Raw genomic sequence first — 14,634 nt, 5'->3', positions numbered from 1 at the left:
TCCAACATATTTGGAGACATCTACTCTCAATTTATTTATTTTACACGAACCGCAAGATTGATTAATTAATATTATACTGGTTTCTCTCATACATTTTATGGTGTTGAGAAAGCTTTAAATGTAAACTGTATATTTAAACTGTCTGCTGTGCTGTTTTAAACCCACAAACAACTTGTATGTGATCCACTGTTTCAAACTTCAGATTTTAACTTAACCACTTTTTAAAACATCAACTGCACGCTACTGTAAAAAAATAATTCAGTCAAAAACAGGCTGGTGAATAATGTCACGACATTTGTTAAGACAAGGAAATAGTGAAACCAAAATGATTCCCTCTTATTTTTCCACTGCTAGCTGCATAGCATGACTAACAACTTCAGGAGCTTGTTGCGCTGTCTTCTTCCTCATCTATATTGCAGGCACACTGCTGGTTCTAGTGGTTATAGCTGATGTTTCAACAACCACAGCTAAAAAAAAAAAAAAAAAAGATAATATTTAGCACTAAGTGTATCTGTTCTCCCACAAACTACAAAGGAAAGACAGTACTGTAACGATACATTAGATAGCTTTTCCTCTATCATAAAAACAGCATGTAACGCATGAAATAACCACCTCTATCACATTACTTGACATGCTCAATCACTTGAGTTTTGTCCTGCCAAGGGAATACGGTCCCAAAGGTGTAGCAACTGCTCTCCGACTTGTGGTTCCAGCTCCTAGAAATGAGCAGGAAATTAGAGAAGTTATTTCCACTGCTGCTACTGAACATATAGAAAGTACTTCTAACAAAAACTTACATGAAGTTACTGGTCATTGCTTTCAGTCTTTCTGAAAAAAGCTCACTTCTTTTGCTTTTGAGACATACATTAGAACTCCCTGCAGACAAAGGTTTTTTTTACCGGGGCTCAAGAGCAGACAAAAACTTCCACAAGCAATCCTGGCCCATAGGCTGGTTGTTTTTTTTTAATTCACAGTAAGATGTCAGTTCCTAAGAAGAGAATCCTGACTGAACACACCACCACCACGTACAAGAACATACGCACCACATACTTTCTACTTTCCACAGGCCACCTCCTTATTATTCTCCACACCTTGAAGTCTAATTCTGTCAAGTGTGGTGGAGAATGCAGAAAGGTAGGTCACAGGTACTACTGTGGCTCTTGGTGGAATCACAGACATTAAATTATGAACCAGTTGTTTTTAAGATTGTTAAGACTCTTCAGGTCAGAAGAGCCACTTCCAAGAGAAGCACTATTAACTCCATCACGTGATACGTTCCTTTCCCTGTTCTGACAGTATGTTCCTTTCATGATTCTTACAACTCGAGAATGTTTGAGGAAGTAGAAAGAAGATGATCCAACAAGTTTAGCTCTAGAATCTCATATCAAGGAGATGTTTTGGGAGGGGACTGGGGAGAACGCAGAAACTGACACAGAGAACTCTTGTGCCAATTCTCTTCCACCTTCTTGTAGCTGCATTTAGCTTGAACAGACTGGAGGACTGTCCTAAGCTTTATTCTGCCTTAAATCTCCAGATTCTCTTCAGTGTTTACAGGAAACTCAAAGCTATAATTATGAACAGTTAATTGGGTGTGACAGGCTGTCTTGTGGAACAAATCTGAACCAACCAGGGAACCAACCTCCAGAACCAAAATTACAAACTCCAAAAAACTTTTCTTTTTGGAAGCATCCAGCTTTACATCTTTTTTTTTTAAAATGCACATTAAGCAATAAACTGCTTTGATTTTATTAAAAAGCCTCCATTCATTCAACAGTGATGCATTAGCAGAACGTACAAATGTGCATCAATGAACCGTGTTTCAGATTAACAGACAGATGAGGACAGCTGAGACAAACATCAAGGCTAAACAAGCTAATAAACAATATACAGTTCTGCCAAGCAAAGACGACTTCAGAAGAGAATAACACTACCTGGCCATCTCTGCTTATTTGTACTTTCTTGTTGTCATTCCAAGGGTTGACCAAATGCTGTGCAAACTGAAAAGGAATGCTTTCTTTTCGGATCCACTCCACCTTAAATACTCCTCCAAAACCAGCAGATCCCCAGTCTGGACTTTTCTCACACCCTATCTCTGAAGCCATTCTAGCAAAACCCTGGAGCAAAAATTGAAATATGAAAGGAAAGACATAATTAGAGCCTATCTGCTTACGCTGGAATTCAATAAATGACTGGACTTCATGTGAAACTTTCAAATTAGTTTCAAAGTGATTCCCATACTCTCCCCCATGAAGCTGAATCTTTTAAAATGTTTACATCTAGAAAGTTAAATAAGTATCACTTGTTTTTCCACTTCAAACATGCCTTCTAGAGTTTGACTGCAGAGAATGTCTCTCAATCTCTCACAACTACCATTAGTTTTTTTAAGCTTTGTAACAGAGGTTGAAAAGGTGGTGTAAAAACATTTGAAGCATAAGGAATCAAGATGAACGTTCTATTACATAATAGTCCATTAGCTATTCCTTGTCAGTTGTCGATATTTTTGGCAGAAATCCTTTCCTTCCTATGTTCCCTCTACGTTAACAAACTTTTACATAGCATTAAGAGCGTAGCTGTTCTTCAAAGAAAGAAGTCAAAGTTGCTTTTACTTCCTTCTTCAATGAAGCAGGAAGAATTCCAACAAGACAAGTATTCAGAAAGAAAATGAAAGAAACCCCAAATCCAAGATTGCTTCTTTAAGAACACACCTACTTGCCCACACACCAAACAAAACAAACAAAAAAACCAAACCGTCACACACCCAACTTACGAACTATTAGGCCAATTTATACCTGTTATGACTTAAGAGTCCAAGAGATGCAGTGTACCGTGTAAGTTTTTAGCACACAGCACTGTTGTAAGACATGCAATCCTCTATAGATCAAGCCAGACTTAAATAGAAATGATCCAAAGGAACAGAGGAAAGGTTGGAAAGTAAAGAGACATTTGGTAGAAGAGAGTATTATTAGGAAAGTTAATCTCGCGTTCCCTTGAATGCCCAGTGCATTGACGAAACTGGAAGGGCAAGGCAACGTCAACCACCTACAATTCTGACTTCAGCATGTCTCCCCCTCCCAGCTTCCTCATCTAAGAGCACCACCAACACGACAGCCCATTTTCAGTGTCCGCTGCGATGCTGAAAATTACTTTCCGCTATCACATCTGCATGTCAAATCACCACAACTATATCTCACCGTAATCCTCTGTGATATCACCAAGATAGCTGTGTTTGAACTAGTTCACTAGATTTTAAGTTTGGCTGACTTTTATGAATACTTTATGTATGAAGAGGTAAGTTGAACCTTCTTTACCTGGAACATCTGAGTTTAGCCCTCTCTATACCACAGCTAACCTGCAACTTTGCACTACCAGGTCAAGTCTTTAACTTCAAATTGGCTACAATTTTGTCAACAAATTGTTGACAAATATCTTGCTAAACTTGAAGTCAAGACACAGCTCTGGAAGACTCATGGCCATGACTTTCCAGCTTCCTAACTTTTAGAAACTAGAGGTCAGGTAAAACAAATTTTATTAAAATTTGTAATAAAGACATCTACGAGTTTCCTGCCTTTATAAAGCTGTGACATAATTACAACTGCTTGTTCACTTACAGTATTTGTCTTGGCATGCAGAGAAAAGAGTAGCAATCCCCTGCTTTGTTTGGATTTTTTTGTTTGCTTTGTCGTCGGGTTAAGGGATATGTAGGGTGTAAACATTCTGACTCAAAATGTTTGGAGGCAATTCAGTCCTAGCCTTTGAGTGACAAACTGAGTTAGCTAAAAGGGTGTATTTCAGAGAACAATGAAGTACTCTTTCCTCAGCAACCAGACACATTTGTTTGCTACTCTACTTATTAGAAGGTCAGAAGCCATCAACAAAATCCTCCGTACCACACATTCATTTGTTGCACTGTGCTAAACTATGAACCAAAGCTAATATTTAGTACTAATTAAGGACTCACCTGAAAATGTCCAGACCCTTGAACAGAAAATATTAAGTAAACCATGCTGCTCTCCCAAAAGGCTCTATTGAGTTTTCGTTCATTACTTGGTGTAGTAGACCATATACCCTTCTGCTGAGAAGTATCAATGTTTTGCAGGTTGCTACTTTTAATTATAAAGTACCGAACTGGCATATTTGGTGTTGGTGAAGGAGATTTGGAACCCTGGAAAAATTAAATTAAATTAAACTAAACTACAATAAAATATCCAGGCTTTAGTTCTAAAGTTTTACACACATGAAGACAGAAATCCCTTGGCTGCACTCCTGCTCTCCTCCCTCAGATTCTACATGAAACACAGAATCTTATCTGCTGGTACTGCCTGAATTAGTTTTGAAATGTATTTTACATCTATTTGGCATTTGTAAGCACTTTCCAAAATAATTCTTCATTCGTGAGGGGCAGGTAACAAGTATAGCAGAACAGGTCTAAATAGTCTCGTGATTAATTACAATTCTTTGAAGCCTGACACACATTCAGAAGACATAAATTAATCATTCTAGGCTGTAGCCTGAAGCACACTACTTGTATTTCCACCTTCATGAAACATAAGTTTTCTTCTTTTCACATCAGCTGAATTTGAAAACTGAAAGACTTAAAAGGAATCAGTAAATCGTCCAATGAGTCTGTGCCTAGAGGAACAATGGGTTTTCCTCCTAGTGTGATATCTGTGTGATATTACTATACTTTACTATTAAAGTACACAGGGAAAATTATGCCAACAACATCACTAAAAATGTGTGCTTTGTTAAAATAACCATCACAAAAAAAGCAAGCAGTCACAACAAGGCAGATAACACATAACAGAATCAGTATCAACATATGCTATTACAGAAACAGGAAGGTAGAATCCAAAGAATTCAGAAGTGCATGTACTGTATACTAATTTAGAAAAAAAATTAGTACACCTTTACCATTAATTATATCAAGTTTAAAAAAAAAAATCCCATTTCTTCTGTTTGGGTAGTTTTACCTCAGCAGTCTGCAAAGAATGCTATTTTTACTGTATTAAACTAGCATAACAAGCACATTTAGTCTAGATTCCAAGTTCCAGAAAGAAATAAGTATTACGAGAATCTAAGTTAGATTCTTAATTTATCAGTACATAGTATCTGATTGTTGCTGAAAGATAGTAGTAAATCTATTTCTCAAATTCTATTAATTTTGAAGAGTGGGGTGATTTGTTTACAAGAACTCTACCTTTCCAGATATTGGAGAAGAAGGACTAGCACAGGGGCTAGGATAGCTACTGCTGTCTGTAGACTTCACTGATGATTGATCTGACCTGTCATCTGAAGTTCGTTTGGAGTGTAAAATGTTTTTTTCTTTGTACTTCTTTGGCTGGTGAAGTGCGGGAGGTGTAGATTTCATTAAAACTCTAAAAAGTAAAGGTAGATGCAGGACATACCAGGATTTTCATAAGCTGCCACAGAACAATTTATATTTACATATCAGCCTACTCCATGACTATATATATATATATATAATTACAGTAATTCCAAAACATACTAAACACTAACTAAAAAATACTGACCATGAATCGTTTTTGAATGCTAGGGTTGAATCTCTTCTGACCACAATTCATGGACAAGATTCCTGACTACTCTCTCGAACAGCATGGACACATATGAAATACTTCTCAACTACAACGCAGCACAGGACAGTATCAAATCTTTCAACTGCATTTCTATTGTTTCTTCCTTTTGGTTGCTAGCAGAAATTCAAGTGATGCTTTTATAGCTAAATAAATTACAACCTATAGTCTTTAGATCTTAAAAGCTTACTTTTCAGCATTAGAGGAGTCATCAGAGAATTCAGTTTCTGCTGAGCTTTTTCTACTGTTGGTTGACCTCCACGTAGATGCTAAAGGAAGTTCTTCAGAAGTCATAGGTCTTGGTCTCTGACCAATTCCTGAAGGCTGCTGCAAACCTGCAGACTGTTCTTCGGTACTTAAAACAGCTACAATTGCTCTTACAGTTGTTTCATCAACTTGAGACCACGGTTTAGAAGGAGCTCGCATACGACGCAGAAATAAGCTATGCCACTTCTGTCTGAGTTGCAACAGCAAACCAGCAGCCTGTAATGAATTTCAGTTGTGTTAAAGACTACTAAAAAGTAGATCAGACAGGTACGGGTACCGTATGTCCTTCCTATCAGGCAGCATCTGGCAGTCTAAAATGAACAGGGTCCAAACTGAAAGGCAAGACTAAAGTGCTGGGGAGTGAGAGAAAACCCCACATTTAAACTAAGCTGTTACCTTTTCCTTCCTTGGGTGCAAGATCATTTTTAAAACATTTTATTTCATTTAGCTCTGCATCAAACTTAAAATTATACGGTAAATCCACAAGACTTTTTATTTTTCACTTTCAAATTTTATTTTTCTTTAAAAAAAAAAATTTTCACGCTTCACGCCCTTCCTCTCAATTCATTCTGTATTCACACACTCTTCATTCACACCTGAAGGAAAAGAGCTCTAAGTGATATATTTTTCATCTGCAGAATTCTGCTCAAATGAGCTGAGTGAATTTAGCAGACTATGGTCTAATTCTGATGTTATCAGAAATGCTTCCATTTAAAAAAAAAAAAAAATTCACACCTTCAAATATCTCTAGAAAAGACAGTATTATTATTACATCTGGTAAGTCCAAGTGTTTCATAACCCATAAACTGCTCCATCTTCTACCACAGCCAGAGCTTCTCAATGACCTGAAGACTTAAAAAGGTTGCGTCTTCATTATTTCCTTTTTCCAAGATCAGACAGCAACTTTCTTTCAGCAACTCTAATTTTGGGTGCTCCATTTTGATCCAACTTTACGCCTTCTCTCAAAGAAGGAAATACAAATGTGCCATCATGCTGTTCACTCAACTCCCGCTCAGATTTTTGATTAACCCAGCTCATGCTAAGGCCTGACGTGTGCTGGGAGACACGCCATCGGGTCGAAGCGAGAGCACCATGCAGACAGGACAGGTGGCCACAGAGAGCTGAAGGGCCATTATGCAGCCACTGTCACCTGCAGCCATTATCTTTTGTCTGGCAGTTTCCTCAGAATCTGCTAACTGATGGAAATGGACTAAAGCTCCAAGCTGGAAGGAAAAAACATCAGCTTACCCAAAAACCCCTCCAAGCAGATCCAACAGCAGCTGGACTGCTGAGGCCTTCCTGCTCCCTGGTGTGATATGGGGGATGCCCGCACCATGATGGAGGAAGCAAGATGAGCACTCTCACCAACAGCTAGGTAACTAATAATTTTTTCTTTTTGTTCACAGGTGCACGAATTGAGAGTTACAGGTTATAAGTCATGAAATCTTATGACTTGGAATCGTCAATAAGTGAATTCACCCAACATACTAGTCTGGGCAAAAGGGGACTGAATCCCTGTTTGCTTGCTGTATTTCTTAAGAAGCTCATGAACTAAAGATTAAACCACAGAATACGTTGTCCTGTTAATCTGAGAGACACAAATAGACCGTGACAAGACATTCTTACAGAAAATTTGTGGTTACCAAAATGTTTCTGAAATCTTTTCAGGAAATATGACATAAACATCCTTCTAAAGAAACAAGCATTGGTGTGATAAATCACATACTTCAGGGTCCAGTTGGAGATGGAGCCATTCATCTAGCTTCAGCAGTGCCCCATTAGCAGTTGTTTTGTCCTCCATCTCACTGTCACTGCTATCATTACATATTCCATCCCCTGAATTAAATATAAAAGGTGCATTAACATTCCTCTATTATTTCCACTTACATACAAAAAACTGAACACTACTGTGTTACCAGCAATAAAACAAAATTTAAAAGGAAAGTGGGTTTAAAATGTAAACATTTGTAAAATCACTTTTTATCTTCTGCAAATACACCTCAATGAAAAGTCTCTGCTTCAGTTAGAACTCAAGTCTCCACACCCGCTGATGGCCCTGCTATGTAAGCGTCTGTGTTGATGTGATCTGACTCACTCGTGTACCTTCATCAATACCAACAAGCAAGTATCAAACTTTTGCCTGAAGCTGTTTGCAAAACCACACATTGCTCTACACTTTACTTCCTAGTAAAACAGCAGATTTAAACATCCATAAAGAAAAAAAATTAAACATATTATGGCTATTAAATAGGGCTGTCATTTTTGTAATTTTTTTTTTAAGTGCAACTGAATCAGCATAAACACTATTTTAAGAGTAACAGTTTAAGAGCAAGACAGGAAAGCTTCAAAAATAACTTGGACTCTTACTTTTATTCAAACTAGTATTACTAGAGAACTGGAAGAACAATAGCTACAGCCTTCCACTTAAATAAAAAATTCTATACATTCCCTATTACTTCTAGTTAATAGTATAGCTAATTGTCATTACAAGCTATCAGTAGAAAATAATCATTAAAAGGCACGTTTCAGCTGGAATTAACACAAATATTTGCCATTCTGATAGTTTCTATATTATTATTAATTTCGAATAATCTGCTTCAAAGTACAAACTAGTCTGTAGAAAAAACACATGTATTACACTTTTCAGCATTGCTATTGTCTTTAGACATTCTGTTTGTATTTTTTATTTCATTACAAACTACACTTCTGAGACTTCAGAACTAGGTAAGTGTATTTATGGATATGAATCTATAAGGATTCACAAAACTGAGACAATTTGTTACTGAGTCTATAAACTATTCTTGTACAGCTACAGGAACTATAGCTCTGTTGTTCTAAGAATTAGCAAATACACGCATTAAGGATTCTTGAAAAATAAGCCTTCCACATCACATAATAGTATATACCAATGGAAACATTCCAAATCCAAACCCCACTATACCTCGAAAGGATGAAGGTTCCTGCAAAGCATTACTTGGTAATCTCGCTGGTCCACAGAAGAGTGACACAGTGACAGGTGTTACAACAGAACAGCATCTGATATTTGCAATCCTGTGAGCTCTCGTCATCTCATCGTATATAAGCCAGTCTGTGGGGAGTGCCTGAACGGCTGCAGCTTGCCCATTTGCTGGAGGAATCTGTGCAAGAGCAAGTAAGACTAGGCTATTGTACCCTCTATTTGTAATTAAAATGAAATTTTAACATATTTCTTATGTATGTAGAAATAAATACATAAATTTTTGTATACGCATAAACTTACACACACAAATAAAAAGATCGAGAACTCAAATAGATTCACAAATTATCCTACCACCTTGAAACAAAATATTTTGCTTTAAAAAAGTATCTAAAAAAAAAAAACAGTTTCAGAGCAGAACTTCTTCCTGCTATTATAAGCAATGATTCTTACATCTTTAAAACAGTTTCATGACTAGGTTTTCTTACCACTTTGTCTCGTTCCATCTAGAAGAAGGACTAACTGAAATAAGTTTTGATGAAATAATACTGGAAAAATAAACCAATTCCAATTCTTTGTTCTACCAACTGCCAGGAAAAATATTTTCTAAAAACGTGGACATTCAATGCACCTGTTGTTTTTAAAGTACTGACAACTATGAAGAGACATTCCTAAAGCGTTTGATATAGTGCTCTTTTTTCATAGAATTACAGAATGCTTTGGGTTGGAAGGGACCTTTAGAGGTCATCTAGCCCTACCCCCCTGCAGCGAGCAGGGCCATCTTCAACTCGAGCAGGTTGCTCAGAGCCCCGTCCAACCTGGCCTTGAATGTTTCCAGGGACGGGGCCTCCACTGCTTCTTTGGGCAACCCGTCCCAGTGTTTCACCACCCTCGTGGTAAAAAATTTCTTTCTTGTATCTAATCTAAATCTCCCCTCTTTCAGCCTGAAGCCATCACCCCTTGTCCTATCACTGCATGCCTTTGTAAAAAGTCCCCCTCCAGCTCTCTTGCAGGCCCCTTCAGGTACTGGAACGCTGCTTTAAGGTCTCCCTGGAGCCTTCTCTTCTCCAGGCTGAACAGCCGCAGTGCTCTCACCCTCTCCTCAAAGCAGAGGTGCTCCAGCCCTTGGATCATCTTTTTGACCACTATAAATTCAAAGTGATTTTACCTTTTTATACTGAGGTTGACTAAGTACAGAGGTAGGATGGAGTCGCACTTTCTTCTCCTTTGGTCCAGTCAAAACCAGGCTTTCTCTGTCTGCATGCACTAGATTGGGATACATCCCAGCCACTAAGGCAGCTTTAACCACAGCCCAGTTTTCAGAGTTAGTATTAACATCTCTAATATCGGCTCCTCCTCTGGCTCTAACAAAACCTGAAGAAAGAAGAGGACAAAAATATGTTATATTTGCTTGTATTTAAGATCTACTTTTTTGCTTCTCAAAAGGAATTTGGGGGGAAAAAAAAAGTGAAATAAGCTACAAATTTATTGCATTTTTCACCACTGCCAACCTTCAACAGCACCAAGAAGAGCCCATTACACTGAACTCCTTCCTAATAATGGGTTTTATACTAACATAGAATAGAACTACTTTTTACAACACTGAGACATTTTCTGTGGAAACACTGTATTAGAATGTAAAAATCAAAAGGAAATGTATCTCACACTGAAAGCCAGTGGCATGTGGAACAACCAGGGCACTGTCAGTTAGATCAGCTGTTCCCCAGCCACACTCCCCCACTCCAGCATCTGCACCACGCCCAGAATGAAAATTTACTGGTTTGTTTCAAATTAAGGACAGGAAAGGACAGCAGTGAACACTATTCTTCTTACAATTTGTACACACTTGTACTAGGTATACACTTGACTCCAAAACTATGTTAAAATTTTTTCAAAGCTATTTACCTGAGGCTCTAAGCTGGCCAAGCAACTGTGTTCTCATTCCTACGATGATTTCCATCGTGGCTTGAGACAGAAAGTTCTTTTCACAGAAGGCTCTCTCCCAGCCATCACTGCGAGCCTTCTGCCACGCCTGTAAAGAATTTTTTTTTGTTTTTACATTTGCCTACTGATTTGGTTAGCTAAAATAACAAAAATGCACTTATTTACAAAAATGACATTTATGTCAATACAATGAAGGCAAAAACCACCCTGAGAGAACGGAAATGTATCAAACCAGATTTTTTTTTCTGGTTAACTACTAGATTCTCTTTACCTATCCCCTAAATTAATATAGTGATCATTATGTTATTATTGTAAGATCACTATATTAAGTTATTATAAAGATCATTATGTTAAGATCCTTATTTCAAGTTATCAGTGTAGCAAGATATAAAGCGGCACCTTGCTGGAATATTCAGAATTGAACCAGGTTTGAATACGTAAACAAAAAATCTGACAAAAAATATTCCCTCACAAATTTATGAGCCCAATATACAGGAAATCCACTAGGCAAAAATCAAGTTTGTTCTCTAAGGACTTAATCGTAGTCTATCATTCTACATCCAACTTGATTGGTACATCATTTACTTTGATATGTGATCTGTTGTCATTAGTACTCTTTCTGAAGATGAAATAATACCTGGAAAGCCCTGAGAAGCGCCATATGGTCACTAAACGTTCCTGCGGCAAAACGTTTTCTACACAGCATGGCTGCACGCTTCTGAGAGGCCAGCGTAGGTAGGACAAATGGGTCTCGATATGCAAGAGTGCAAGCAATAGTAAGAATAGGATCCAGGCACTTCAAAACTACAGCACACAACACCATTTTACCAAGGTGTGGCTCTACTGGTAATTCAGTGAGATGATAACCAAGTTCAGTCAGATCTTCCCAAGGGTCCATCGCATCTATTGTCTGTTTTTTTTTAAAAAAAAAAAAAAAAAAAAAGGAGGTGGGAGAGGGAAACTGGACTAAATTAATTTACAATAAAAGCAGAGAGGATGCGAGTACTGGCTATTAATTACACTTGTTCCCAAACGCCACAAAAGCAAGTCCAACTCTACACACTTTGAGATGAGATTTTTAAGTGCTCTCTTCCCTTAACATGGAAAAATACATCCACAGACACAAAATGAAAACAGACAACACACAAAAACTCAAAGCAACCTTAAGTAACTGAACAACAGCCTCAGTACAAACAAAACTCAGTACAACATGTTGCCACACCACAAACACAGAATCAAATACAATTCCCATCTAAATCTACTCCTCTGCTGACCTTAAGCATTTGCACAGCATTTCTCACAATTAAAGCTGGTGGAGGATCAGGAGCTTTCATAAGAAAGTCAACAATTGGACAGTTCACTGGAGCCAGAAGTTTTGTGTGTAAACAAAGCTCCTGCAAGTTAAAAAGCAAAAAAAGATTGTTAAGATTGTGGAAAAAAAACCCCACACACTTTTTTGGAGTTAATAGTATGGTTTCATGACAATACATTTTTTAAAAGTTAGAACTTATAACTGAGCGTGCACCTGAAGTGGCATTCTTAGAAGTTCTGGAGTCTGAAATTCCAACATATTCTGAAATCGGAGCCTGCTGAAGAGACGAAAACACACTCCGGGCTGACAGCGCCCAGCCCTTGAAAATAAAATGCACAAAATCATTGAAAATTGGAATTTATTTTTAAAAACAAAACAAAACAAAACAAAAACAACACACAGGCTTAGAATGGCAATGTAGAAGTAGGTCTAGGGAAAGGTAATTTTGTCATGAAGTGTAAGTCCCACATGCGAGGTAAGAGTTTTCCAGTACATGGATTATTTCTGATAGTATGGAAATTATTATTATAGTTTTACCCCAACACTGAAAGAACTGGAGAAACAAAAATAAGCCCTATCTAAAAACAAAGTGATGTGGGTTTTTTTGCTAACCTAAGATCAATCCAAATCTCAACTGTCCTTTGCTGCAAGAAATATAAGTCGTAAACTTCATTTCTTCCTCTTCACATCCCCCAAACAGTTGGAAGTTACTCTGGGAGTAAAAGGTAGAAGGAAGACCAAACAACTTGTAAATAATGGGACAGAGACAGCAAATGCTCACATTCACAGTCAGATTCCAGCAGGTTAATGCCAGTATCATATCACCAAACATAAGCATTTGTTGCTACATATCCTCTTAGCCCTCACCCAGTGATAGAAAGAATACGATAAAGGCCTGTTAAGTCATTAATAGTTTGGAGAAGGTGAATAAGGAATCAATACTCAACGTCTCATCTAACTCGGGGATGAAGGGGCATCAGCTGAAAACTAGCAATAGGCAGCCCTTTGCCCACAGATAACTTGTGAAACACCTCACTGGACCCTGTGGCTGCTAGTGCTACGTGGGAGAAAGAGGAAGGAGAACAAGTGCATGGAGGGAAAACAACCTAGACCTAATGTAAGCTTTGGGAAACGCCTGAGTGTCACTTCTCTGCAACTTGGGAAATGACTGCACAGAACAACGTGCTGACCCTTAGTTTTCTGCAGAGACTGAGCATAGGCCATGGTCCAACACTACACTGGACACTATGTTACTGGCTAGTAACATTACCCAGTGTGGCTGCTACTACGTTGTGCACTTTATCCTTAACAGTCTGGATGGTGGATATCTGCAAAGTAAAATTTAGTATGAAGCATTTATTACCTGCCTTTTCTCTGGATAGCACTGGCTTTTGAAATCCACACCATTTTTAGCATTGTAACACAACTCAGTGCATCAAAAGACTTCTATAAAAGCAAAGCAAGGAACATAAAACCAAGATTGAATAGGGTATATGAAATAAAAGTTATTATTTAAATCATCAACAGAAGTTCTCTAAAAAAAAATACTAAGCGCCAGCAGCTTCTGGCACAAAGGTATGTTTTCAAGTCCTTAGTTTCAACTGAATTTATGCCACCTTCTTTGCAGTATCTTTGTGCTACACAGTCTTCTAAATTACTGTTTTCTAGTGCATAGGTAATTTTAAGACAATAAGAGACACAGGTTGTGTTTTGTGGTATCACAAACCAAACAAAAATATGTTATTATATTGAAGTCTTCCTCTTTATCTCACTTGGAAATTATGTCCTTATTTCCCACATTTGATGCAAAATTACAAAAAAATTGTATTACCATAAGAACTCCAGAAATTGGGTGTGCGTATCTCCCGTGAAATCCCATTTTATTTTCTAAGCCATACACCTGGTCTTAAGCTGCCTCATTATGTTATCTAACTTTTCTTGAACAAGTCATTAGGGAATGGGCATTCAACACTTCAAAAATACAGACATATCAATCTATCAACCTGCAATAGCTTTTATAGGGTTTTTAAACAGCTAGCTATTTACAGTATTTGTCATTAAACAAATGGATATCAAAACTTCTCAGTGAGTTTTGTTGCTTGACATGCACTAGCTCTCAGCCTACTATGCAAAAAAAAAAACCAAAACAAAACAGTTCTCCAAAATTTATGTGTTATGGATTTTAAAATAATGCTAGGAAGTTTACTTCCCAAACAAAGTTTAAGCTAATCGTACCTCTTTCATCTTGCCTGAGTCAATAACAAATACCACATCATTGACTGTTATGCTGGTTTCTGCAATATTAGTAGAAAGAATCTGCAATTAAAAAAAAAACAAACACCCAACCTATAGTAACCGTAAAGTCAATTGACAAAATAGATCATATAGTATGTGACAAAGTCCTCTGATACTTGCTATTTTGCGGACGCCAGAAGGCGGACTTTTAAGCACCTTCTTCTGATCCGAAGTCTGCATATTTGAATGAAGCATGAAAACCTGGTATCTAACGCAAGACAAAGAGCATGTTTTAAGAATCTTCGAAAGAAACAAATCAAAACACAAGA

The 14,634-nt window shown here is 37.6% G+C and overlaps 1 protein-coding gene across 2 annotated transcripts in view; it reads right to left on the bottom strand.

Moving 5' to 3' along the window:
* Positions 1–274: 274 nt before the first annotated feature.
* YTHDC2 (YTH N6-methyladenosine RNA binding protein C2) overlaps positions 275–14,634 on the bottom strand; it is a 36,295-nt gene continuing 21,935 nt past the window's right edge. The window contains exons 15-30 of one of the 2 annotated variants that reach the window (XM_075410675.1): positions 14,486–14,573; positions 14,306–14,386; positions 13,434–13,516; positions 12,284–12,389; positions 12,033–12,152; positions 11,396–11,668; positions 10,720–10,846; positions 9,983–10,188; positions 8,800–8,995; positions 7,585–7,694; positions 5,782–6,074; positions 5,198–5,375; positions 3,959–4,162; positions 1,932–2,114; positions 613–716; positions 275–467 (exon numbers count right to left, since the gene is read on the bottom strand). In XM_075410675.1, the coding sequence (XP_075266790.1) occupies positions 636–716; positions 1,932–2,114; positions 3,959–4,162; positions 5,198–5,375; positions 5,782–6,074; positions 7,585–7,694; positions 8,800–8,995; positions 9,983–10,188; positions 10,720–10,846; positions 11,396–11,668; positions 12,033–12,152; positions 12,284–12,389; positions 13,434–13,516; positions 14,306–14,386; positions 14,486–14,573 (2,329 nt within the window). In that variant the 3' untranslated portion in view covers positions 275–467; positions 613–635. Of the gene's footprint in view, positions 468–612; positions 717–1,931; positions 2,115–3,958; positions 4,163–5,197; positions 5,376–5,781; positions 6,075–7,584; positions 7,695–8,799; positions 8,996–9,982; positions 10,189–10,719; positions 10,847–11,395; positions 11,669–12,032; positions 12,153–12,283; positions 12,390–13,433; positions 13,517–14,305; positions 14,387–14,485; positions 14,574–14,634 lie in introns of those variants that run through there. The other variant, XM_075410676.1, reaches the window with a different exon arrangement.

The sequence above is a fragment of the Opisthocomus hoazin genome, chromosome Z (assembly GCF_030867145.1).
Source record: "Opisthocomus hoazin isolate bOpiHoa1 chromosome Z, bOpiHoa1.hap1, whole genome shotgun sequence".
NCBI lineage: Eukaryota > Metazoa > Chordata > Aves > Opisthocomiformes > Opisthocomidae > Opisthocomus > Opisthocomus hoazin.
Note: the sequence above shows the minus strand (reverse complement) of the source record. Positions and strands in the feature narration are given on the sequence as shown.